General features: G+C 40.7%; 1 protein-coding gene across 5 annotated transcripts in view; it reads right to left on the bottom strand.

The window, feature by feature from the left end:
• PCBP2 (poly(rC) binding protein 2) overlaps positions 1–25,999 on the bottom strand; it is a 1,588,534-nt gene that overhangs the window by 1,018,474 nt on the left and 544,061 nt on the right. For all 5 annotated transcript variants that reach the window (XM_044083912.1, XM_044083913.1, XM_044083914.1 and 2 more), the window contains exon 7: positions 18,823–18,951. In XM_044083912.1, coding sequence (XP_043939847.1) covers positions 18,823–18,951 — 129 coding nt within the window. The remainder of the gene's footprint in view (positions 1–18,822; positions 18,952–25,999) is intronic.

Below are 25,999 nucleotides of genomic sequence, written 5' to 3'. Positions count from 1 at the left end.
TTCTTGTTCTTTATCAATACATAATTTTCTATGTTTCAAAAAACATTTTATATTAATAGTTTCATTTAGACCAGGTGGATGGTCTGCTTTAAGCTTGATCTGCCATAAGGTCTCTTTTTGTTCAAGGTGGTTTTTAAAATCACCTACCCTTAAATCTTTTTGGCAGACTTCTACTACAGTGAAAACAAATTTTTTGAAATTAGTACAAACAGTTGAGTGTTTAAATAATACACTTTTGGGGTCTTTTGTTTTGATATAATATAAGTGCTCCTTAACACGTGTTGCCAGAGTCCTAGTGGTCATGCCAACATAAAATGCCGGACAGACCGTACACAGAGCAATATACACTACACCACTAGTGTTACAAGAAATATACCCTGGAACTTCCAATATTCTATCACTTGTAATAACAGAAATATATGGACCTGTGGATATATATATCTACAAACTTTACACTTGTAACAACAAAACATACCTCTCTTAACTATGTTGTTATCTTTACTAGATGTATTGTCCTGTTCTAATAACTTTTTTATGTTTTGGTCATTACGAAAAACAAAATTTGGTTTACTTCCTACAACTTTAAGAATTTCATTATTTCCCTGTATAATTCTCCAATTCTTTTCCAGAACTTCTTTAATGCATTTAACTTCACTGTTCATGGCCAAAGAACAAACTAATCCAGGGTTTTTAGAAGTAGATTCCATTTTATTAGATGTATCTGTAGATTGCTTATTTAAAATAGCTAGGTAATTTGTATGATGTTTGTTAAAAATTTCATTACCTATATCCATCACCAAACTTTCTTCATATCCTCTATTTACAAATAAAGATAAGATGAAATGAAATTCTTGTATTAGATCACTTGTTTTACTGGTCATCCGACAGGCTCTTATATACTGACCCCTAGGAATATTTCTGATGGTATGTTTTGGGTGATTGCTCTGAAAGTGTAAATAACTGTTTGTAAAAGTCTGTTTTCGAAAGATCTTACTATGAAATCTATTTTCCTTTATATCCCACCAAAAACATACGTCTAGGAAATTAACATGTAAACCTATATCGCCTTTGGTAAATTTTAAGTAATTGGATGTTATGTTAACTTCTCTAAAAAATTCATTTACTGTGTCTCTATTCCCTTCTATTATAAAAATTAAATCATCTATAAATCTAGAATAAAATAAAATTTTGTATGTATTACATAACCGAGACAAATGTTCTATTTCCCACCATGCCATTACTGTATTTGCATAGGCTGGTGCAGCCGGGGAGCCCATGGCTACCCCTCGTATCTGTTGGAAATATTGATTTTTGAATAAAAAGTAATTATTTTCTAATACTCATTCAATGAAACCACAAATGGTTGAAATTGTGTTGTTAGCGAAAACAGTTTTGTTTGTTAAATAACTTCGTACAGCTTCTACTCCTTCACCATGAGGTATACAGGTGTATAAAGACACCACATCCAATGTAAAGATTATATGTTTTTTGGGGTCAAAAATATTTTTCTCCTGAAGAATTCTCAGTTTATCTAAAAAATGCCAGGAATCTTTAACATAGGAATCACTCTTAGATATTAATGGTCCCATGTTAGCGTCCAAAACTAACGAAATTCCTTCAAGGATAGAATGAGGGGCAGAAACTATAGGCCGAAATGGAGGGTCAGTCAGTTTTTTATGTGTTTTTGGTATTCCAAAGAAGACCCCTATTTTAGGATTTTCTACTAAACAGAAATTATAAATTTCATTACTAATATCTTCCGACATTAATGCTTCATAAAGAAATGAATTTATGAAGCGAAATGATTTCTGTATATCAAAAATGGTTACTTTTTTATATTCATTTGAATTCCCCAAAATATCCAGAATACTAGCTTCATAAACTGCTTGTTCCATAACAACTATATTCGAACCTTTGTCACTTTTCATAAATCTGTATTGTCCTGCTAAAGCTCTAAGATTTCCTAACGCTGTCCTCTCAGACTTAGTAAGGTTATCAAAAAAATAATAATTTCTATTGCTAAACACTTTGTTAATATCTGTTACACACATTTCTTCATAGACTTTAATAGTATTATGTAGTTTGGGTGTGTAACTTGAAGGTTTAATTAGGTTACTTTTGGTGTGCTTTAAATCATGCATTACATACATTAAATTCATCTTTCTAGTAAATTTTTTTATATCTACTACAGTTTTACTATAATTTCCTCTAGTAGTTGGTACAAAATTCAAACCATATTTTAATACTTTCATTTCTATGTCGGAAAAAGTGTGTTTGGATAAGTTTATAATATCAAAACATTCATTAGTTTCATTTAACTGTCGTCCTCTGACGAATTCGACCCCAAAAAAGTTTTACTGCGTGTCAAAACATTACTTTTACTGTAACTATTTATCGGAGGTCTCTTGTTATGTATTGTCTCTTTGTTAGTAACATTCGTTCTCATGTTTCCACCACTATCTTTCATTTTGTTACCAACACCTTCTTCATTGTTAGTATTATTGTATTCATTGTCTAAAACAATTACATTCTCATCATTGTCAGACATATTATCCTGATAACCATCTTGTAATAAACGTTCAGTATTGTCATTTCTACCAGAATTAAAAACTACATCTCCTAAATGATTAACATGTGAAGTCAAAACTTTATCGTCATTAATACATTTGTCAGAAGTGAAAGTAGTTTGTTTTCTATGATTACTTTCACTTCCATTAAACATTCTAGTGTTAACAGTTCTTGTGTTAACAGCAAAATTATCATATGCCTTTTTGTTTTTATAGGCGACAATGTCCCGATTCAATTTCTGTTGTTTCCTATTAGTAACATCGGATGCATGTTGTTGCACTTCCTTTGAGACAGTTTGAAAAAATACTTTATAGTTTACTTCACTAGTGCGTTCAGTTAACTGCTTTTCAATGTCTATAATTTCGTTTTTCAAATGTCCCATCTTCTGTTTGTTATGTTCTATTAACAATTTAAGGAAGTTTAAACCAGCTTCGTTGAAAAAATCTACCAGTGTACCAAACATTGCACTTCCCAAACTAACACTGTTCGGGCACTTAAAAAACCTTAGTCCTTTCGGCACTATGCCGAGTTCAATACAATATTTAAAGTAGAAGTTCTCTAAATGTAATGATTTATACCTCTTTAGTAGTTTAGTTAAATTGTCCTGTTCCCCTCTAGATGGTCCTTCTGGTAATGATGAAAAACTCCGTTTAGAAGAGGGAAAAGGATTTTCTACTTCACATAACAGCTGCTGACACCCCATGCTACTCCTTTCACGAGCGGAAAATGGCAAACGTCTCTTTGCTTCTCGTTAAGTGACGTTGTCTTCATCTGGGCGGGACTTCCGACTTCAAGCACAGTGTCGAGTTCCTGTTCAAAACCCATCGGGCTGGAAACCTGCATCGCATTTTCAGACCCGGTGGACCTTGCCAGCAAAGTTTTTAAAGATCCTCTAATATCCATTAGAGTCGCCAATAACAAATTATTTAGTTTCTCAGTCTCTGATTGTGGAGTTGGATGAATAGTCATATTCATCAGTAATTCATCAGCCGCTTCTGCCATACTGGCTAAATAAAACAATTAAAAGCAAACCAGCCAAAAATTAGACGGATAAACAGCAAATGGCAGAAAATGATGGCTCAGATGAATAAAATTCAGATGTTTCAGATGAATGAATTCAAATACTTCACAAAAAATAGCGTATAAAACATTTAATCACCGCTTTCATCGACTGACTTCCTCAGAATACAAAGTACATGTAAACCACACCTTTATATACACCTTCTAATCTATTCTTAATTGAATAATTAATTACTAAAAAAATATATATATATATCCAATATGTTTTAAAAAATCATGATTCTAAAAGATAGACAATGACAGTTCTTGTTCTTTATCAATACATACTATTAATATAAAATGTTTTTTGAAACATAGAAAATTATGTATTGATAAAGAACAAGAACTGTCATTGTCTTTTTTGTGAAGTATTTGAATTCATTCATCTGAAACATCTGAATTTTATTCATCTGAGCCATCATTTTCTGCCATTTGCTGTTTATCCGTCTAATTTTTGGCTGGTTTGCTTTTAATTGTTTTATTTAGCCAGTATGGCAGAAGCGGCTGATGAATTACTGATGAATATGACTATTCATCCAACTCCACAATCAGAGACTGAGAAACTAAATAATTTGTTATTGGCGACTCTAATGGATATTAGAGGATCTTTAAAAACTTTGCTGGCAAGGTCCACCGGGTCTGAAAATGCGATGCAGGTTTCCAGCCCGATGGGTTTTGAACAGGAACTCGACACTGTGCTTGAAGTCGGAAGTCCCGCCCAGAAGAAGACAACGCTTCACGAACGAGAAGCAAAGAGACGTTTGCCATTTTCCGCTCGTGAAAGGAGTAGCATGGGGTGTCAGCAGCTGTTATGTGAAGTAGAAAATCCTTTTACCTCTTCTAAACGGAGTTTTTCATCATTACCAGAAGGACCATCTAGAGGGGAACAGGACAATTTAACTAAACTACTAAAGAGGTATAAATCATTACATTTAGAGAACTGCTACTTTAAATATTGTATTGAACTCGGCATAGTGCCGAAAGGACTAAGGTTTTTTAAGTGCCCGAACGGTGTTAGTTTGGGAAGTGCAATGTTTGGTACACTGGTAGATTTTTTCAACGAAGCTGGTTTAAACTTCCTTAAATTGTTAATAGAACATAACAAACAGAAGATGGGACATTTGAAAAACGAAATTATAGACATTGAAAAGCAGTTAACTGAACGCACTAGTGAAGTAAACTATAAAGCATTTTTTCAAACTGTCTCAAAGGAAGTGCAACAACATGCATCCGATGTTACTAATAGGAAACAACAGAAATTGAATCGGGACATTGTCGCCTATAAAAACAAAAAGGCATATGATAATTTTGCTGTTAACACAAGAACTGTTAACACTAGAATGTTTAATGGAAGTGAAAGTAATCATAGAAAACAAACTACTTTCACTTCTGACAAATGTATTAATGACGATAAAGTTTTGACTTCACATGTTAATCATTTAGGAGATGTAGTTTTTAATTCTGGTAGAAATGACAATACTGAACGTTTATTACAAGATAGTTATCAGGATAATATTATGTCTGACAATGATGAGAATGTAATTGTTTTAGACAATGAATACAATAATACTAACAATGAAGAAGGTGTTGGTAACAAAATGAAAGATAGTGGTGGAAACATGAGAACGAATGTTACTAACAAAGAGACAATACATAACAAGAGACCTCCGATAAATAGTTACAGTAAAAGTAATGTTTTGACACGCAGTAAAACTTTTTGTCAATTCACAGAGGACGACAGTTAAATGAAACTAATGAATGTTTTGATATTATAAACTTATCCAAACACACTTTTTCCGACATAGAAATGAAAGTATTAAAATATGGTTTGAATTTTGTACCAACTACTAGAGGAAATTATAGTAAAACTGTAGTAGATATAAAAAAATTTACTAGAAAGATGAATTTAATGTATGTAATGCATGATTTAAAGCACACCAAAAGTAACCTAATTAAACCTTCAAGTTACAAACCCAAACTACATAATACTATTAAAGTCTATGAAGAAATGTGTATAACAGATATTAACAAAGTGTTTAGCAATAGAAATTATTATTTTTTTGATAACCTTATTAAGTCTGAGAGGACAGCGTTAGGAAATCTTAGAGCTTTAGCAGGACAATACAGATTTATGAAAAGTGACAAAGGTTCGAATATAGTTGTTATGGAACAAGCAGTTTATGAAGCTAGTATTCTGGATATTTTGGGGAATTCAAATGAATATAAAAAAGTAACCATTTTTGATATACAGAAATCATTTCGCTTCATAAATTCATTTCTTTATGAAGCATTAATGTCGGAAGATATTAGTAATGAAATTTATAATTTCTGTTTAGTAGAAAATCCTAAAATAGGGGTCTTCTTTGGAATACCAAAAACACATAAAAAACTGACTGACCCTCCATTTCGGCCTATAGTTTCTGCCCCTCATTCTATCCTTGAAGGAATTTCGTTAGTTTTGGACGCTAACATGGGACCATTAATATCTAAGAGTGATTCCTATGTTAAAGATTCCTGGCATTTTTTAGATAAACTGAGAATTCTTCAGGAGAAAAATATTTTTGACCCCAAAAAACATATAATCTTTACATTGGATGTGGTGTCTTTATACACCTGTATACCTCATGGTGAAGGAGTAGAAGCTGTACGAAGTTATTTAACAAACAAAACTGTTTTCACTAAACACAATTTCAACCATTTGTGGTTTCATTGAACTAGTATTAGAAAATAATTACTTTTTATTCAAAAATCAATATTTCCAACAGATACGAGGGGTAGCCATGGGCTCCCCGGCTGCACCAGCCTATGCAAATACAGTAATGGCATGGTGGGAAATAGAACATTTGTCTCGGTTATGTAATACATACAAAATTTTATTTTATTCTAGATTTATAGATGATTTAATTTTTATAATAGAAGGGAATAGAGACACAGTAAATGAATTTTTTAGAGAAGTTAACATAACATCCAATTACTTAAAATTTACCAAAGGCGATATAGGTTTACATGTTAATTTCCTAGACGTATGTTTTTGGTGGGATATAAAGGAAAATAGATTTCATAGTAAGATCTTTCGAAAACAGACTTTAACAAACAGTTATGAACACTTTCAGAGCAATCACCCAAAACATACCATCAGAAATATTCCTAGGGTCAGTATATAAGAGCCTGTCGGATGACCAGTAAAACAAGTGATCTAATACAAGAATTTCATTTCATCTTATCTTTATTTGTAAATAGAGGATATGAAGAAAGTTTGGTGATGGATATAGGTAATGAAATTTTTAACAAACATCATACAAATTACCTAGCTATTTTAAATAAGCAATCTACAGATACATCTAATAAAATGGAATCTACTTCTAAAAACCCTGGATTAGTTTGTTCTTTGGCCATGAACAGTGAAGTTAAATGCATTAAAGAAGTTCTGGAAAAGAATTGGAGAATTATACAGGGAAATAATGAAATTCTTAAAGTTGTAGGAAGTAAACCAAATTTTGTTTTTCGTAATGACCAAAACATAAAAAAGTTATTAGAACAGGACAATACCTCTAGTAAAGATAACAACATAGTTAAGAGAGGTATGTTTTGTTGTTACAAGTGTAAAGTTTGTAGATATATATCCACAGGTCCATATATTTCTGTTATTACAAGTGATAGAATATTGGAAGTTCCAGGGTATATTTCTTGTAACACTAGTGGTGTAGTGTATATTGCTCTGTGTACGGTCTGTCCGGCATTTTATGTTGGCATGACCACTAGGACTCTGGCAACACGTGTTAAGGAGCACTTATATTATATCAAAACAAAAGACCCCAAAAGTGTATTATTTAAACACTCAACTGTTTGTACTAATTTCAAAAAATTTGTTTTCACTGTAGTAGAAGTCTGCCAAAAAGATTTAAGGGTAGGTGATTTTAAAAACCACCTTGAACAAAAAGAGACCTTATGGCAGATCAAGCTTAAAGCAGACCATCCACCTGGTAGAAATGAAACTATTAATATAAAATGTTTTTTGAAACATAGAAAATTATGTATTGATAAAGAACAAGAACGGTCATTGTCTATCTTTTAGAATCATGATTTTTTAAAACATATTGGATATATATATATATTTTTTTAGTAATTAATTATTCAATTAAGAATAGATTAGAAGGTGTATATAAAGGTGTGGTTTACATGTACTTTGTATTCTGAGGAAGTCAGTCGATGAAAGCGGTGATTAAATGTTTTATACGCTATTTTTTGTGAAGTATTTGAATTCATTCATCTGAAACATCTGAATTTTATTCATCTGAGCCATCATTTTCTGCCATTTGCTGTTTATCCGTCTAATTTTTGGCTGGTTTGCTTCCAAGTAAACATCATCCACAATGTCTAAAACTGGAGGGATAGCAAGTGGTCTGTGCTGGGGTAGTAAAAGGAACTCTCGGAGCCTTTTCTTAGAATCAAAGTAGTCCTGGCCTTCCCAGTGGAAATGTTCCCTCATGGTATGTAAAGTTTCCCCAAAGGAGTAGTCTTCAGGGGGAGATGCTGAGGGAATGGAGTCTTCAGCATCAGAGTCTTCATAAGGGGGAAAAGTGTAATCCTGTTCCTCAGAAGAATCTGAGGAAACTGAAACCTGGTCAGAGGAAGCATAATCCTCCTCTTGTCTTGGTCTTTTATCTGGAGGGGGATGGGAACCCCTGATTAGGGTAATAAAATCTTCAGCCATCTTAAGCATCTGTTTCTTAGGCATGGGGCCTTGAACTGTAGACTGATGTACGGTCTTTTTTGGTTTTAATGGAGTTTTAAGCTTAGCACAAGATTTAATGTTGAGTGCAATCGGTCTGAAGACACCTTCTGCAACCGAAGGTGTTTCTACTGCACCGGGATCTCCTCCTACTCCGGTGTCGGAAAGGCCTAATGAAGATGGATGTGACGGCCTAGTACACTCCGCTTGAGAATCCGCAGCTGTCTGGGGTTCCAATTCTGCGGTCTTCAGGAGCTGCGTAGGCACCTCACTGAAAACCGGAGAACCGGCGACGGGCCCAGCAGAGGCCTCTGAGTCTGTCTTGTTCCTAGGCTGCCTGTCCTTATCCTTGCGTTTTGTATGCATGCCGGTCGTCGGCTGCTCCGACGGCATGATACAATTAAATTTCCTACCAAAGTAATGTCGTGTGAAGTCAAAACGGCATTTCATAGTTCGTTTATTAAACCTAGCACAAAACCGATAACCTGTGACGTCGTGGTGTGGGCCTAGGCAAGGAACACAATAAGAATGGAAGTCCTTATGAGGTATTTGCTTCCCACAAGAAATGCAACTGTTAACTTTTTCTGACATCGGACTGAGGCAAGAAAAGGTTCCCCAACGGGGTACTTAGCTTTACTGAAGACTTCGGACTGAAATTAGATTTGAAAATCTCAGGTGTCGGCCGAGCGGCACTTGCAAACTGCTTCTGCTTCAGGCACTGCTCAGCAAGAAAGACTGGAGAAAATGGCATCGGATGCCTCTTATAAACCCCTGGCGCACTGACGTCAGGGAAGAAGCGACAGCAACCAACGCCGGACCAAGACTTTGGAACTCAGGCGGACTGTGGGACCGCCTGACGGCAGGATAACCCAAGTGTGATGACTGCAGCAGGGTAACACGAACATCTATGGTTATGGTACGATTTTATACAACTAAGCTATGTCCTATTCTCATGTTGCAGAATTCTCACATGTGGGATAGTACCAAAGCTCAGCCAAATATATGGGTGGAGGAAGTAGTGGCAGTCTCCAAGAATCCATGGAGGGTGGCTTTAGCAAATCCTGCTCTAAATCTAGAGATGTTATCCAATTTATAGCGTTTACTGAAACTGTGGACAGAGGACCATGTAGCTGCCCCTAGGATGGTAGTTGTATCAAGACCTTTCAGGAAGGCTCCTGAGGAGACCACAGCCCTGATAGAGTGGGCTCTCACAGTGTGGGGCTACTCTTTACTGTGGAAGGAGTAGCAGAAAGATACAGTTGTGGAAATCCAGGAGGATATGGTCTACTTGGATACAGCTTTCTCCAGGGCCCTAGGGTGAAAATTTACAAAGAACTGACTGGACTTTGATGTCCTTAGATTTATCCAGATAGAAAGATTAGTTGTGTAAACTCTTACCATAACCGTAGATGTTCTTCTCTTCCATGTTGCAGTATGCTGACTGTGGAATCCTCTGCCTCAAGTGACCTGAACATCCGGCTCCTATACAAAAGCTTAAGCCTGGCTGCTGCTAAGTGCGTGAGATGTCACATGCAGGGCCATAAACCATGGCCCTTTAAAGTGACATCTGCACGCACAGACCTCAGAACTGACTGCCCAGTCGAACAGCCTAAAAAAAGCTAGTAAGATACCATCCACAGAGGGTAAATGTAACTAAGGGGGGAGAAGAAAGAGGGAAGAAAGACTGCAACATGGAAGAGAAGGACATCTATGGTTATGGTAAGATTTTACACAAAGTACAGTTTTGTACCTACCATAAATGTAGATGTTCGAGTGCTAATACAGCTGCAGTCATAACAGATGGGTTTTCCTGCCGTCAGGCGGGTCCTCGGTCGGCCGAATTCCAAAGTCTAGGTCCGGCGTCAGTTGTCATCGCTTCTTCCCTGACGTCAGTGCGACAGGGGTATAAAAGAACCAGCCAACGCCATTTTCTTCAGTTTTTCTTGTCCCAGATGTCAGGTGCCCCCAGAAGGAAGGCAATACATAAATTTATGTAATAATGCAATGCAGTATAATCAAAAAACAGTAGTTGCAAGCAAATACACCATAAAAGAATACCCCAATCAGGTTGTATGAGGAGGTGCTAGCCATTAGGCCTGTTCCAGAGGGGAAGGAGGGAGGGAAACCTGGACTGCAGCTGTATTAGCACTCTAACATCTACATTTATGGTAGGTACAAAACTGTACTATGTTCATCGTGCATACAGCTGCAGTCATAACAGATGGGTAGAATACCAAAGCTAAAAAAGGGGTGGTAGGCACTAGGTGGAACTAGGAGGAGCCAGGATGCCCTGCAAAACTGCAGTGGCAAAACCTGCTCTAGATTTGGAGTATAAAGGCAGGTGATAGTGCTTGGAGAAAGTATGCACAGAACTCCAAGTGGCAGCTTCCAAAATATCTTTGGTAGGAACCCCCCTGAGGAAAGCTGCAGAGGTAGCTGTGGCCCTTGTGGAGTGAGACCTGATGCCTGCAGGTACAGTTTCACCATGAAGAGAGTAACAAAAGCGTATGCAGTGGGCTATCCATTTTGAGATTGTCTGTTTGGAAATAGGCTTCCCTTGAGACCCTGTAGCATAGGACACACAGAGTTGCTCTGATTTTCTGAAAGGCTTTGTTCTGTCCAAATAATAACGTAGTTGTCTGTGAATGTCCAAGGAATGTAGTAGTCTCTCCCCTTTGTTTTGAGGATTGGGGGTAAAGGTAGGCAAGTGGATACCCTGGATACTACCTTTGGCATAAAGGAAGGATTGGTTCGTAAGGAAACTCTGTCCTGATGGAAAATAATGAAAGGCTGCACAGCCATGAGGGCTTGTAGTTCCGAAACCCTGCGAGCTGAGGTGATGGCCAGCAGGAAGGCTGTTTTCCAGGACAAATATTGCAGTTCTGTTGAGGCAGCTGGCTCAAAAGGAGGCAAAGTCAGTTTCTCTAGAATGAAAGTGAGATCCCAAGTGGGTACTGGTTGTTTCCTTGGGGGTTTTATATTCTTAGCCCCTCTGAGGAACTGCCTTAAGAGGGGGTGAGAGAATAAAGGAGGATCAGTGTTGTATTCTGCAGAAATGGCTGAGGCATGGATTTTGATGGAAGAGAATGAAAGTCCACTGCTTAGCATCTCAGCTTGGTACTATAATATTTGAGGTAAATTCAGTATTCCAGGTTTCTGGCCCTTTTTCTCATTCCAAGCACAAAACAGTTTCCATTTGGCGGAGTAGGCTTTTCTAGTAGAAGGTCTTCTGGCCTCCAAAATGACATCCTGTACCTCCTTGGAGAGTAGTCTGTTGTGATTTTAAGGAATCTTCCATGCGGCTAGACTGAGTGTTTTCAGCTGACTGTGAAGAGTTTTGAAGTTGTGCTGAGTCAGTAGAAGAGGCATTAGAGGAAGGATCCATGGTGGGGAATGCGTTAGGCTCCTCAGGAGTGGGTACCAGTGTTGTCTTGGCCAGTCTGGAGCGATGAAAATCATCTTTGGTCTGTCTGCTCTGGTTTTTAATAGAACTTTGGGCAGCAGAGGAAGAGGTGGAAAGGCATAAACTGTCATTGTTGTCCAACTGAAAGAGAGTGCGTCCACTTTCCAGGCCTGTGGATGAAAGGTCCTTGAGCAGAATTTTGCCAATTGGTGATTTCTGTGGGAGGCAAAGAGATCTATGTCTGGCCTTCCCCATGCTTGAATTATCTTTGAAAAAACTTGAGGATGCAACTTCCATTCGTGTGGATCTGTCATATTTCTGCTTAGGTTGCCTGCCAGCGTGCTTTCCTTGCCTGGCAGGAACTATGCTTGAAGCTTGATTTGCAATTCTAGAGCCATGTTCCAAAGAGACATGGTTAGCCTGCAGAGGGGGTATGAGTGGGTTCCTCCCTGTTTATGTACCACATTACTGTGGTGTTGTCTGTCCTTATCAATAGCTGGCCTGGATGCAGCAGGTCTTTGAAAGCTATAATAGCATTTATTACTGCTAGCATTTCCTTTTGATTGATGTGTAGGTGCTTTTCCTTTTGGGACCATTTGCCCTTAATGCACCGATCTGTCATGCCCCCAGGCATAATCCGAGGCGTCTGTTGTGATGGTTTGACTTGCTTGAGGCATGCAGAATGGGGGACCTGTGTTTGTTTGGCATGCTTGAGCCCACCACAGAAATTCCTTTTGAAGACATGGAATTAGTGGTATTATTGTTTCCAAGCTGTGGCTGTGCTGAGACCATAGGTTTTTCAGTTACCATTGAAGTTTTCTCATATGCAGCTTTGCACATGGGATTAGTAGGATGCAAGATGCCATGAATTCCAGAGCCTGCAGGATTTTCCTTGCAGTCAGCCTGGTGAAAGTTGCCAGTTTTCTGAAGTATTGAGTTAGTTGCCCTTGTTTCTCTGGCGTGAGGTAGACCATCTGGGTGTTTGTGTCCAAGTTGGCACCCAGGAAAATTATTGTTTGAGTGGGTATTAGCCTTGATTTCTTTTTGTTGACTGTGTATCCCAGGGAATTCAACAACCTTATTACAAAAGCCAGATGTTTCAAAAGTATGCGCTTGCTGTCCGCTTGGATCAGGCAGTCGTCCAAATATGGGTAATATTTGTATCCCTTGCAGTCTGCAGTAGGCAATTACTGATGCCAGGCATTTCGTGAACACTCTGGGCGCAGTAGATAAGCCAAAGGGCAATGCAGAGAATTGATAATGTGTTGAACCTGCAGGAAATCCGAGGTATCTTCTGCAATCTTGTCTGATTGGGACATGCAGGTATGCCTCCCTGAGGTCCAATGTTACCAGCCAAGACTCCTTGCCCAGCATGGGAAGAAGCTGCTGTAATGTGAGCATCTTGAATTTTGGCACGAGTAAAAATGTGTTTAGGATGGATAGGTCCAAAATAGGTCTCCAATCTTTGCCCTTCCTTGGTACCAGGAATAGTCTGGAATAAAAACCTTGATCCTGTTCTTGTGCAGGTACCTCTTCAATAGCTTTCATGTCTATGAGATCTGAAATTTGTTTTTGTGCCTCTGCCCTTTGATTGTGTGGCAGGTTTGGCATGCCTCTCATTTTTGGAAGGGTGTGAAAGTGGAATCTGTAGCCTCTGTCTATAATGTCCAGGATCCATTTGTCTTTTGTGACAATATGCCAATTCTTTGAAAATAATGCCCGTTTTCCGCCTAAAGGTGCTGCCATTTCAGCCTTGCTTGGCATGCAAAGGGGAAAGTCATTGGTTCTGCTTTCTGAATGGCTGTGAACTATCCTCACTACCTCTTTGGGTAGGTGCTTGCCATTGTCTGCCTCTAAACGATCCTTGAGATTGCCCTCTACCCCTCGGGTGCCTGTATCTACCTCTTTGGGGTCTGTCCATGGCTGGAAAGGACCAATTTTTTGAAGGCCAATTTCTACTGAATAGTGGAGGTTGTACCTGTAGGAAATCTTTCACTGTTTGCATTGATTTTGCCTTTTCCTCCATTTTCTTTAATACCTCCTCAGCTTTAACACCAAACAATACATCTTTTTGCAGAGGTGCATCCAGTAGTTTAGCTTTGACATGATCTGGTAAGGTTTGCTCTTTGAGCCAAGCATGCCTACGTGTGACTGATCCTGTAACAGCAGCTCTACATGAGGCCTCTAAAGCATCAAAACCACATTGCAAGGTATGTTTACCTACTTGTTCTGCACTATGTATCAAATCCTGCAACTCCTTCAAATCTGGTTGTTCAGGTTGTGACATTTTGCTTCTCAACTGTGATAACAGGAACTGTTGGTACTTTAACATATGGAACTGGCAGTTTAATGCCCTCATGGATAAGGTGGCCGAGGTGTATACCTTTTCCCCCCACCTTTCTAAAGCTCTGGAATCCCTCTCTGAAGGTAAAGGATTCTTAGCAGTGGAGGCCTTAATTCCCTTGGGGCCCTGTGAGATAGTTTCTGGGTCAGCCGCATGGCTTTTGTATAGGAATTGGTGTGAGTCAGGAACCCGGTAATACCAGTCAGGCTCGACCGGGGCTGGAGGTAAAGAGTCTGGGTTAAGGCAGGACTCCTAATACACATCATCAAGGATATCTAAGACAGGGGGTATAGCCAGAGGCCTATGCTGAGGAAGCAAGAGAAAATCCCTAAGCCTTTTCTTGGAGTCTGAGTACTCTTGACCTTCCCAGTGGAAGTGTTCCCTCAAGGTATGCAAGGTCTCCCCAAAAGAGTAATCCTCAGGGGGGGAGACAGAGGGAATGGACTCCTCTGCATCAGAATCTTCAAAAGGGGAGTATGAATGTTCTTGGTCATCAGAATGTTCTGAAATAATGGAAGCCTGGTCCAAGGAGGGGGATTCTTCCTCCACTCTGGTCCTTTTTTCCAGGGGGGGGGGGGGTTGAGAACCCCTGATTAGAGAAATTAAGTCCTCAGCCATTTTGAGCATCTGCTTTTTAGGCATGGGCCTTGAGAAAGGCCCTGTGGGGTTTGTTTTTTAGAATGCATGGCTGTCTTAGACTTAGTGAAAGCCTTGATGGAAAAAGAGGAAGGCCTGAAGACATCTTGAGAGGAGGCAGGCCTGTCTAAACTCTGAGTTTCACCGCCAAGAGTGGCTTTGGTATCTGTAATCGAGGTGTGGGCCGAAGAGCCTGCAACCTCGGGTACAGAAGACACCGCCAATGAAGTGTTGTCGGTAGTCAGGGGCTGCGTAGGCGCCTTGCTGAGAACCGGACCACCTGTAGTCGGCTTTGGCGTGGTGTCGGCAGAGGCCGCGGACCTCGTGTGTCGGTCCTTATCTTTGCGTCTTTTAGTCAAAACTGGAGTCTGAGTATCTGACGACATTATGTAGTTACATTTTTTGCCAAAAAAGTGCTGGGCGAACTCCGCCCGACGCTTAATGGTGCATTTGTTGAATGTAGCACAAAAACGACAGGCCGAGACGTCGTGGTCTGGGCCTAAGCAAGGAATGCAGAGGGAATGAAAATCCTTATGCGGTATTTGCTTCCCACATGAAATACAATTATTAACTTTGTCTGACATCGGTCTGAGGCAAGAAAAGTTTCCCCAACGGGGTACTTAGCTTTCAAGAAGACTTCGGTTGCAGATATTCGTAATCTCAGGAGCTGGCCGACCGGCACTTGCGAACTGCTTCTGCTTCGGGCACCGCGCGGCAAGAAAGACTGAAGAAAATGGCGTCGGCTGGTTCTTTTATACCCGTCGCACTGACGTCAGGGAAGAAGCGACGACAACCGACGCCGGACCTAGACTTTGGAATTCGGCCGACCGAGGACCTGCCTGATGGCAGGAAAACCCATTTGTTATGACTGCAGCTGTATGCACGATGAACATCTAATCTGTCTTATTCTCATGTTGCAATATTCTCACTTTGGGAGAGTAACACAGCTCAAGTTGAGAAAGGGGTGGAGAAAGAAGCAGTAATCTCCAGGAAGCCATAGAGGATGCCCCTTGCAAATCCTGCCCTAGCTCTGGATAGATTGTCCCAATTTATAATGTTTGGTAAAGGTATCACAGAGGACCACGTGGCTGCCTCTAGTATGGTGGCCGTATCCAGGCCTTTGAGGAAGGCTCCTGAGGAGGCCACTGCTGTAGTAGAATCTGCCTTACCATTGTAGGGTAAATTTTTGCCATAAAAGGAGTAGCAGAGGGCAACGATTTTTCATACCTAAGAAGATATTGTCTGTTTGGATACAGCTTTCCCCAGGGCCCTGGAGTAAAAGGATACAAACAGCTGATTGGCCCTTCTAATGCTCTTGGTCTTGTCTGGGTAAAATCTTAACTGTCTGTGGATATCAAAGGAGTGGGAGTATGCTCTCACTGTCATTTTGTGGTGAAGGGAATTAAGTGGGTAAATGGATAGATTGGTTAAGTGACAGTTCATTGAGCACTTTTGGTATGAGGGAAAAGTTAGTGCAAAGAGACCCTATCCTTATGGAAAATTAGGTAAAGTGGAGAATCCATGAGTGCTTGTAGCTCAGACTCTACTGGCTGAAGTAAGGGCTACGAACAAAACAGTTTTCTAGGTACACATCTTTAATGTGGTGGAAGCTGCTGGTTCAAAGGGGATAGTAGTAAGTTTCTCCAGAGGAAAATTCAAGTCCCAAGGAGGAGGAATGGTTTCCTCAGTGGTCTGATGTGCAGGACCCACTTGAGAAAGGGCTTCAACTCTAATCTGTACAATAGGGCTGATCGAGAGGTAAACAGGCTGAGATAGCTGACAAATTGACTTTCACTGAAGAATATAAAAGTTCAGACTTCAGGAGCTGAAACAAACAGGCCAAAACTAGAGGTTTATCCTCCTGAAAGAGGTCTGGTTGCCTTTGAAGACAGGTACAGAACACCTTGATAAATAGGATCGCCTACTAGTAGGTTTCCTGGCCTTCTGCAGGACAGACAGCACATCTTCTGAGTAAAGGTGTCTGAAAAGGAGCAGTGAGGACTGCAGCAGTGAATGTTAAGTTACTCATGCTACTAAAGGCACATCACTAAAGGTATGCAGAAGAATGGAAATTAGCCTGCAAAAAATGAAACTGGGAAAAGCATAACCACAAGACCACTGAGGAAAGACTCAGAAAACTCATCAGTATTGCTGAACTTGGCCAAATTAGTTTTTTATGCTGTAGCTAGCACATAAGCAAATTAAACAGTATGTCTCTGTCAGCGGGTGAATTTCTCTTCCAAATTCGTATGTGTCCATGTTTAAGCAAAGCCACACACACCAACATGGAACAGAAACAAGTTTTGGCTGAAGACCGCAACTGAAACAAAAAAATCCTGACAGCATAAACTTCACTAGCACAATTCCAAATGTCAACCTGGTTATTAAATTCCCGATTTTTTTTTTTTTTTATAAAAAAGAAATGGAACAGCAGAAGACAAAGTAAAGTTGCGTACACTTACCATAAATGTAGATGTTAGAGTGTATTCACTGTTGCAGTCATCACATTTGGGTTATCTGCCTGCAGGTAGCCCTCAGCCTGCCTGAATACCAGAGTCTTGGGATTTTTGCGTCGGATGTTGTCGCTTCTTCCATGACGTCAGGGGGATAAAACATGCAGCTGACACCATTACATCAGTTACTCTTGCCCCAGACGTCAGGAGCCCCCACAATAGGAAGTAATTACATGGTGTGGAACACCCAAGTAGAAAGTAAATACCAATGTTATGACATGGTCAAACAAAAAAGAACAGGTTGGATTATAGAGAAGTCAGGGGGCTGGAGGGAGGGTAACCAGGACTGCAACAGTGAATACCACTCTAACATCTACATTTATGGTGAGTGTACACAACTATACTATGTTCTTTGTGTTTCACTGTTGCAGTCATCACATTTGGGTTGATTCCCAAAGCTGAGGATGAGTGGAGTAGAGAAGAGAAGCATTAGGGCTGGCAAGCATGCCCTGTAAGGCTGCTGTGGCAAATCCAGCTCTGGATTTGGAAAAGATAGGCAAGTGGTAATGCTTGAAGGTGTGTACAGATTTCCAAGTTGCAGCTTCCAGGATGTCCCTGGTAGGGACTCCCCTGAGAAATGCTGTAGAGGTTGATGTAGCCCTAGTGGAATGTGTTCTGATCCCCTGTGGGGAAGGCTTCCTATGGTGTTTGTAGCAGAAATGGATGCAGTGTGCTATCCATTTAGAAATGGTTAGCTTGGAAATGGCCTTGCCCTCTGCCCCTGTAGCAAAGCTGACCAGCAGCTGGTCAGATTTTCTGAAAGGTTTAGTCCTGTCCAGATACAACCTAAGCTGTCTGTGCACATCCAGGGAGTGCAGGATCCTTTCCCCTTTATTCTGAGGATTAGGGAAAAAGATTGGCAAACAAATGGATTGGTTTAAAGCCACACGAGATACCACCTTGGACATAAATGATGGGTTAGTCCTGAGGGAAACCCTGCCCACATGAAAGATAACGAAGGGTTCTACACCCATAAGGGCCTGCAATTCAGACACTCTTCTTGCTGAAGTGATGGCTAGAAGAAAAGGTGTTTTCCAGGAGAGGAATTTCAACTCTGCTGAGGCAGCAGGTTCAAAGGGTGAAAGTGTGAGTTTTTCCAAAACAAAGTTAAGGTCCCAGGGTGGAATCCCAAGACTGTTATTCAGGCCGACTGAGGGCTACCTGCAGGCAGATAACCCAAATGTGATGACTGCAACAGTGAAACATGAAGAACATCACTGCCTTACTGGCTGGAAAGAGGAGTTAGAAATCTGGATACATTTTGTATGTGAAAAGGTCCAAAAACTAACCATGCAAGTCAATTTTCAGTATCTGCACACATTCCACCTGTTGGGCTCAATTTCAACAGTCAAAAACCTGCACAAGTTAATTCTGAAGGGCTCCAGGGTGCAATTTATTATGTGTGCACAAACCATTTTTTTGTGGAACCGTAGAAACCTAGAAAGTGTTGTAGGCAGAAAGCCCAGTTAAAAAAAATCCATCAATTTACTTTTCTGTACCCATAACTATGAGAAACCTCTAAACACTGTTTAGAGTGGCCATCCAAACTACATCCTTCAAAACTTACCTCTAACATTACAACACAGATTTGTCTGACGCATTCTATTATAGACTGAGTAGTGCCTGCAATGGTGATCGCTCTCTCGGTTGAATTTGGCAGCATGTCACCTGCTACCTGAACCTGAGCACCTGTCATCTAGAAGATGAAAAAGTGGTTAAAATACATGGATGTAAAAGTAAAAACTTTTAAATAAGAAACCAGGATCTTTGAAATTTAAAACGGTCTTTCAAAGAAGCTCACAACTACTTTATTTGACAATTAGAAATTACCAAAAAAAGTTGAAACTTAAATGTACAATCACATGAACTGTTCTAGAAGGCCCTCTGCAGTGGCTTGACTTTTGGTAACATCTTACTTAAGCCATGGCTTACATCCTCATAAGTTCTGCAGCCCAACATTCACAGCGGCACAAACCTGACAATTGCCAGCTTTGAGTTAAGGGGTATATGCTCTGAAAGGGCCAGCTGTAGTACCTCCAACCCAAAGCCTGAGAAAACATTCACTTAAAACCTGTGTTGTAGGGTAGGGCAGTGATCTAATTTAAGGCCAGCACCGCAACACAGTATATGCACCAAATAGCATGTTAAGTCAAAGATGTGACAACATTTTCAGGCAAAAAAGTGTGTGCTCAGTAGTCTCAAGTACATTGTTATTAGCAGTGAAAACATACACAGTACATATTCTGTAAACAGAAATTAAAATGCTACATAATGTGAATGAATATTAACAAGAGAAAGCATAAGGTTAAAATTAAAAAAAGTGTATTTGGGAAACGTCACTGATCAAGCAAGTAGCTTAAGGGTGTATACGCACAATCTGGGAAGTAAAGCGCACACACATCTTGCTTTAGTTTGCAGAAGTTAAATATTTTCCATCCAAAAACTTGCAAGGCAAGCTGTATTAGCTCTTGCACTCTCTCTACAACATTCGATCAGCACATTAAACAGTTAGTCTACAAGATTTTCAATATCGCATTAAAATTGGAAAATTCAATGACTCCAAGCTCAACATGTGCTCGCATCTATTGCAGACACTCAAAATCAAAGTAGTAAGTTAACACTTATCTTACCACACACCAGCCCTACTGCTCTCTATTTGAGGGTTAAAACTTTGCTCTATTCCTTTTAAAACTGGTCAGCCCCCACCCCCGCCAACACCTTTACTGAATGATCACTTGCGACATAGGCAAATTTACATAAAAGTAATCAAACTAATAAGCATAACATTTTACATATATTGCTAAACATCTAACCTAAGCAACACTGCATAAAATCAATTCCTGCCTTTTTTTTTTTTTTTTAAATAAAAGAACAGCTTTATTAAATCACTTACTACATAGAAAATCACACATTTATATAGATGAAAACAAACCACAGGCAACCCTAGTTGCAAGCATTTTACATCAAAGCATATGGACATGCTCCCAGTTGCAAACCTTATAAGTCATTTATCTACCCAAGCTTTTTCAGTCAGACATTACATAGCTCGTAGTCCTGCGGCCTTTTAAACCTTATTCCTCCTTTGTATGTATTGTTCCCACAATTCTCATTTTTTCCTACGTAGTTTGCCATTTTACTATATTCACTACTTCTACTACAATAAGATTGCGACAACAGCAAAAAAAAATTTTTTTTTTTTTTTTTTTTTTAAAGAAAAAGCAAGTTAACTCCAGAAAGTATAGGTTAACTCATGTACTCAACTTCCAAAGGCCAGGCAGCCTTCAGAAGCATTGAAAGAGCCCGTCAGAGAAAAGTTCTCTGAAGCCCTGATTTGTGGACCCCCTCTCTCTCTGGGGCGACATCTACCATTGAATCCTCTCCCTCTAGAAGAGGATTCATCTTGTGAATTGGGAAAAGGCCCTTGGGACTTACAGAAAGTACAGTTTTGTACCTACCATAAATGTAGATGTTTGAGTGTATACACTGCTGCAGTCATTACACTTGGGTTATCCTGCCGTCAGGCGGTTCCCCAGTTGGCCTGAGTTCCAAAGTCTTGGTCCGGCGTCGGTTGCTGTCGCCTTCTCCCTGACGTCACTGCGACAGGGGTATACAAGATGCAGCCGACGCCATTTTCTTCAGTTTTTCTTGCCTACCTATTTAGAGGCACCTGACATCGGGGGCAATTCCAATTGCTAATAAAACATACATAAGAAAAGCAAAAAAAAACACTTACAGCTACCAGCAAATACTCCCCATAGGTAGTAAGGGTAGAAGACATAGGTACGTACCAGCCAGTAAAAGTGGAAGGAGGGAGGGTAACCTGGACTGCAGCAGTATATACACTCTAACATCTACATTTATGGTAGGTACAAAACTGTACTATGTTCATCGTGTTACACTGTTGCAGTCGTTACACTTGGGTAGAATCCCAAAGCTGAGGTAGGGTGGCTGGTTCTATAAGGCAATAGGGGTGGCTATAAGGCCCTGCAGCACTGCAGTGACGAAGCCAGCTCTGGATTTAGAGTATAGAGGCAGATGGTAATGCTTGGTGAAGGTATGTACAGAACTCTCAAGTTGCTGCTTCCAAAACATCCTTGGTAGGTACTCCCCTGAGGTAGGCAGTTGAAGTGGCTGTTGCCCTGGTGGAGTGATATCTAATGCTGCTAGGTACAGGTTTTCCATGGTATGTGTGTAGCAGAAACGTACACAATGTCCTATCCATTTTGAAATAGTCTGTTTTGAAATGGCTTTTCCCTGTGCTCCTGCAGCATATGCTACCAATAATTGCTCAGATTTTCTGAAAGCTTTGGTTTTGTCCAAGTAGAAGCATAACTACCTGTGAATGTCCAAAGAGTGCAGTAGTCTCTCCCCTTTATTCTGTGGTTTAGGATAAAAAGTTGGCAGGTGAATAGTTTGGTTTAGAGCCACACTGGATACCACCTTTGGCATAAACGTAGGGTTAGTTCTTACCCTGCCCTGGTGGAAAATGAGGAAAGGTTCCCCTGCCATTAGTGCCTGTAATTCTGAAACTCTTCGTGCTGATGTTATAGCCAGGAGCAGAGCAGTTTTCCAAGAGACATATTTCAATTCTGCTGAGTTAGCTGGCTCAAAAGGAGGTAAAGTTAGTTTTTTCAAAACAAAGTTGAGGTCCCAAGTTGGAGTAGGTGCTCTACGGGGCGGTCTTATGTTTTTAGCCCCTCTGAGGTACTGTTTTAACAGAGGATTAGAGAAAAATTGGTGGCTCCGTGTTGTAATGAGCAGAGATGGCAGAGGCGTGGATCTTGATGGATGAGAAGGAGAGGCATTTGTCCAGCATCTCAGTTAAGTATTGTAGTATCTGAGGAATGTTTGGGACAAGAGGGTCAAGGCTGTGAGCTTGGTTCCAGGCACAGAATCTCATCCATTTATCCGAGTAGGCTTTCCTGATACTAGGCCTTCTGGCCGCCAGAATGACATCCATAACAGCTTTGGAGAGAGGCATTGCTTGCTTGACTAAGGAATCTTCCATGCAGCTAACTTTAAGGTCTTTAGCTGGCTGTGTAGTATTTGATTGTTGTGCTGAGTCAGATGATGGGGGATATGAGGCAAAATCCAGGGTGGTTCTTGTGCTAAGCTCCTTAAGACTGGGTACCAGTGCTGGCGTGGCCAGTCTGGTGCAATCAGGATCATCTTTGGCTCTTCTTGCCTGGCTTTTATGAGTACCATTGGCAGGAGAGGTAGTAGTGGGAAAGCGTATACTTGTAGGTTCTCCCAGCTGAATGAGAGGGCATCCACTTTCCATGCTTGTGGAAGGTAACTCCTTGTGCAGAATTTTTGTAGCTGGCAGTTTATTGGGGATGCAAACAGATCCATGTCCGGGCTCCACCATTTCTGTGTTATCATACTGAATATTTGTGGATTCAATTCTCATTCGTGGGGATCCATGATGTTTCTGCTTAAGTCATCTGCCGGTGTGTTTTTCTCTCCTGGCAGGAATTGTGCTTGCAGATGAACTTGAAGGTTTATAGCGGTGTTCCACAAGGTCATGGCTTGTCTGCATACGGGGTAGGAGTGAGTGCCGCCTTGCTGGTTTATGTACCACATAACTGTGGGGTTGTCTGTCTTTAGCAGTAGTTGTCCTGGATGTAAGCAGGTCCTTGAAAGCTATAAGGGCATTTTGTACAGCTATCATCTCTTTTTGATTGATGTGAAGATGCCTTTGTTCTGCGGGCCACGTGCCCTGAATACATTTGCCTGCCATGTGTGCTCCCCAGGCGTAATCCGATGCATCTGTTGTCAGTGTTTGCCTGGCTGTGGGTTGTGTAAAAGGCTGTCCCTTGTTGAGGTGACAAGCTTGAGCCCACCATTGAAACTACTGTTGAAGGCAAGGGATTAGTGGTATAACGGTTTCCAAACTTTGACAGTGTTGAGACCATACATTCTTTAGGTACCATTGTAGTTTCCTCATATGCATTCTGGCATATGGAATTAGTATGCAGGACGCCATGTAACCCAAGGACTGCAGAATTTTTCTTGCAGGGAATTGGGTCTTTGTTGCCATCAATTGAAAGTACTGAGTCAGTTGTCCTTGCTTGTCTGGCGTGAGATAAGCCATCTGGGCCGTTGTGTTCAGCTGGCACCCAGGAATATAATCTCGTGAGGGCACTAGTTTTGATTTCTTTTCGTTTACTGTGAACCCCAGGCAACTTAATTTTTTTTTACAAACGCCAGATGCTGTAAAAGAATGTCCTTGCTCTCTGCTTGAATCAGGCAGTCTTCCAGGTACGGATAAATTTGAATTCCTTTCTGTCTGCAAAATGCAATTACAGACGCTAGGCACTTTGTGAAGACCCTAGGCGCAGTAGATAAGCCAAAGGGCAGTGCAGAGAATTGGTAGTGCATTGAACCAGCTATGAATCTGAGGTATCTTCTGCAGTTTTGTCCGATAGGGACATGCAGGTATGCCTCCTTGAGGTCCAAAGTCACGAGCCAAGCTTTCTTGCCCAGCATGGGAAGAAGCTGCTGTACTGTCAACATTTTGAATTTCGGAACATCCAGGTAAGTGTTTAGAGATGAAAGATCCAGAATGGGCCTCCAGGCTTTGTCCTTTCTGGGCACCAGAAAGAGTCTTGAGTAAAATCCTTGTCCTTGCTCCTGTGATGGTACCTTTTGAATAGCTCTCATATCCATGAGTGCTGTAATTTGTTTTTGAGCCTCTGCCCATTGATTTGGTGGCAGATCTGGCATTCCTTTTAACCTTGGCAGTGTGGAAGTGGAACCTGTAACCTTGAAATACAATGTTGAGAACCCATTTGTCTTTGGTGATCTTTTGCCAATTGTTGTGGTAGAAGAGTGTCAGTTTTCCTCTCAAGGGAGCTGCCAAGAGGGATTTGTTTGGCAGCTGTAGTGGGAAGTCATTGGAGCTGCTTTTTATAAGGTTGGGGCCTGTCTTCCCTTTCTTTCTGGCCTGATGCAACCCACTGTCGAGGCCTGTAAGGACCTTGTGTTTGACCTCTACCTCTTGGATGTCTGTATCTTCCCCTTTGAGGTCTGTCTGTAATTGGAAAGGACCAATTCTTAGTTGGCCAGTTTCTGCTAAATCTAGGAGGCTGAACCTGTAAGAAATCCTTCACCGTTTGCATAGATTTTGCCTTATCCTCCATTTTCTTTAATACCTCTTCTGCCTTAACTCCAAATAACACATCCTGCTGCAAAGGTGCATCCAATAACTTTGCTTTAACATGATCTGGTAACTTATGTTCTTTTAACCATGCATGTCGTCTAATGACAGAGCCTGTAACTGCTGCTAGAGAATCAAAACCACATTGCAAAGTACGCCTTCCCACTTGTTCAGCTGCATGCAATAAATCCTGCATTTCTTTAAAATTAGGAGGATCCGATTCTGGAAGCATTTTTTGTTTTAACTGAGACAGTAAAAAATGCTGATATTTTAGCATGTGAAACTGGCAATTTAAGGCTCTCATTGCTAAAGCTGCAGACGTATATACTTTCTTTCCCCATCTGTCTAATGCTCTGGAATCTGTCAGAGGGAACTGGATTCTTGGCTGATGAGGCCTTAACTCCTTTGGGTCTCTGAGAAATAGTTTCAGGGTCAGCTACAGGGCTTTTATACACAAATTTATGTGAGTCAGGGACTCTGTAGTATCTGTCAGGTTTAACAAGGGCTGGAGGCAAGGAATCAGCATTTAAGCTGGATTCATTATACACATCATCCACAATATTTAACACTGGCGGAATAGCAAGGGGTCTGTGCTGAGGTAGTAAAAGGAAGTCTCTGACCCTTTTCTTGGATTCTGAGTAATCTTGGCCTTCCCATTGGAAATGCTCCCTCATGGTATGTAGGGTTTCCCCAAACGAGTAGTCCTCAGACGGTGAGGCTGATGGAATGATTCCTCAGCATCAGAATCCTCATAAGGTGGTAAAGAGTATCCTAGGTCTGAGGATGAATCAGAAGAGATGGACACCTGGTCGGATGAGTCATAGTCTGCATCCTGTCTAGGCCTTTTATCAGGAGGGGGATGGGACCCCTTATCAGAGAGATTAGGTCTTCGGCCTTTGAGCATTTGTTTCTTAGACATGGAGGCCTAGCCTGGGGAATGCTGTATTTGTTTCTTTGATTTTTAAAGGTGGCTTAGACTTAGCTGAGGGTTTAATGCTTAACTAAGTAGGTCTGAAGACACCCACTGAAGCTGTGGGTTGCTCAGCTACTCCAGATCTCTCTGAAAGGTTAGTCTCGGTAGGCTGAATAACTTGTGCATCCGAAGGCCCAGCCATCTCCATGTGGGAGTCAGAGGCAGCCTGTGGTTCTACAGAAGCGGTCATCAGGGGCTGCGAAGGCGCCTAGCTGAAAACCGAAGAACCGGCGACTGGCCTAGAAGAGGCTTCATCAGTTTTGGGCCTGGGATGCCTATGCTTGTCTTTGCGCTTTGTATATTCCGGTCGTCGGAAGTTCCGACCGCATGGTATAATTGAATTTTCTACCAAAACAATGTCGGGCAAAATCAAACAGACGTTTAAATAGTGCGCTTGTTAAACCTAGCACAAAAGTGACAACCAGTGACGTCGTGGTCTGGGCCTAGGCATGGGATACAATAGGAATGGAAATCCTTATGAGGTAATTGCTTCCCACAAGAAATACAATTAACTTTTAGTGACATCAGTCTGAGGCATGAAAAAGTTTCCTCAACGGGGTACTTAACTTTGTAGAAAACTTCGGTTCTGGATTCGGAATGAAAATCTCAGGA

The sequence above is a fragment of the Protopterus annectens genome, chromosome 9.part0 (assembly GCF_019279795.1).
Source record: "Protopterus annectens isolate FY-2018-M chromosome 9.part0, PAN1.0, whole genome shotgun sequence".
Taxonomy (NCBI): Eukaryota; Metazoa; Chordata; order Ceratodontiformes; family Protopteridae; genus Protopterus; species Protopterus annectens.
The sequence above is the reverse complement of the archived record's forward strand: the minus strand, read 5'-3'. Positions and strand labels throughout refer to the sequence as shown.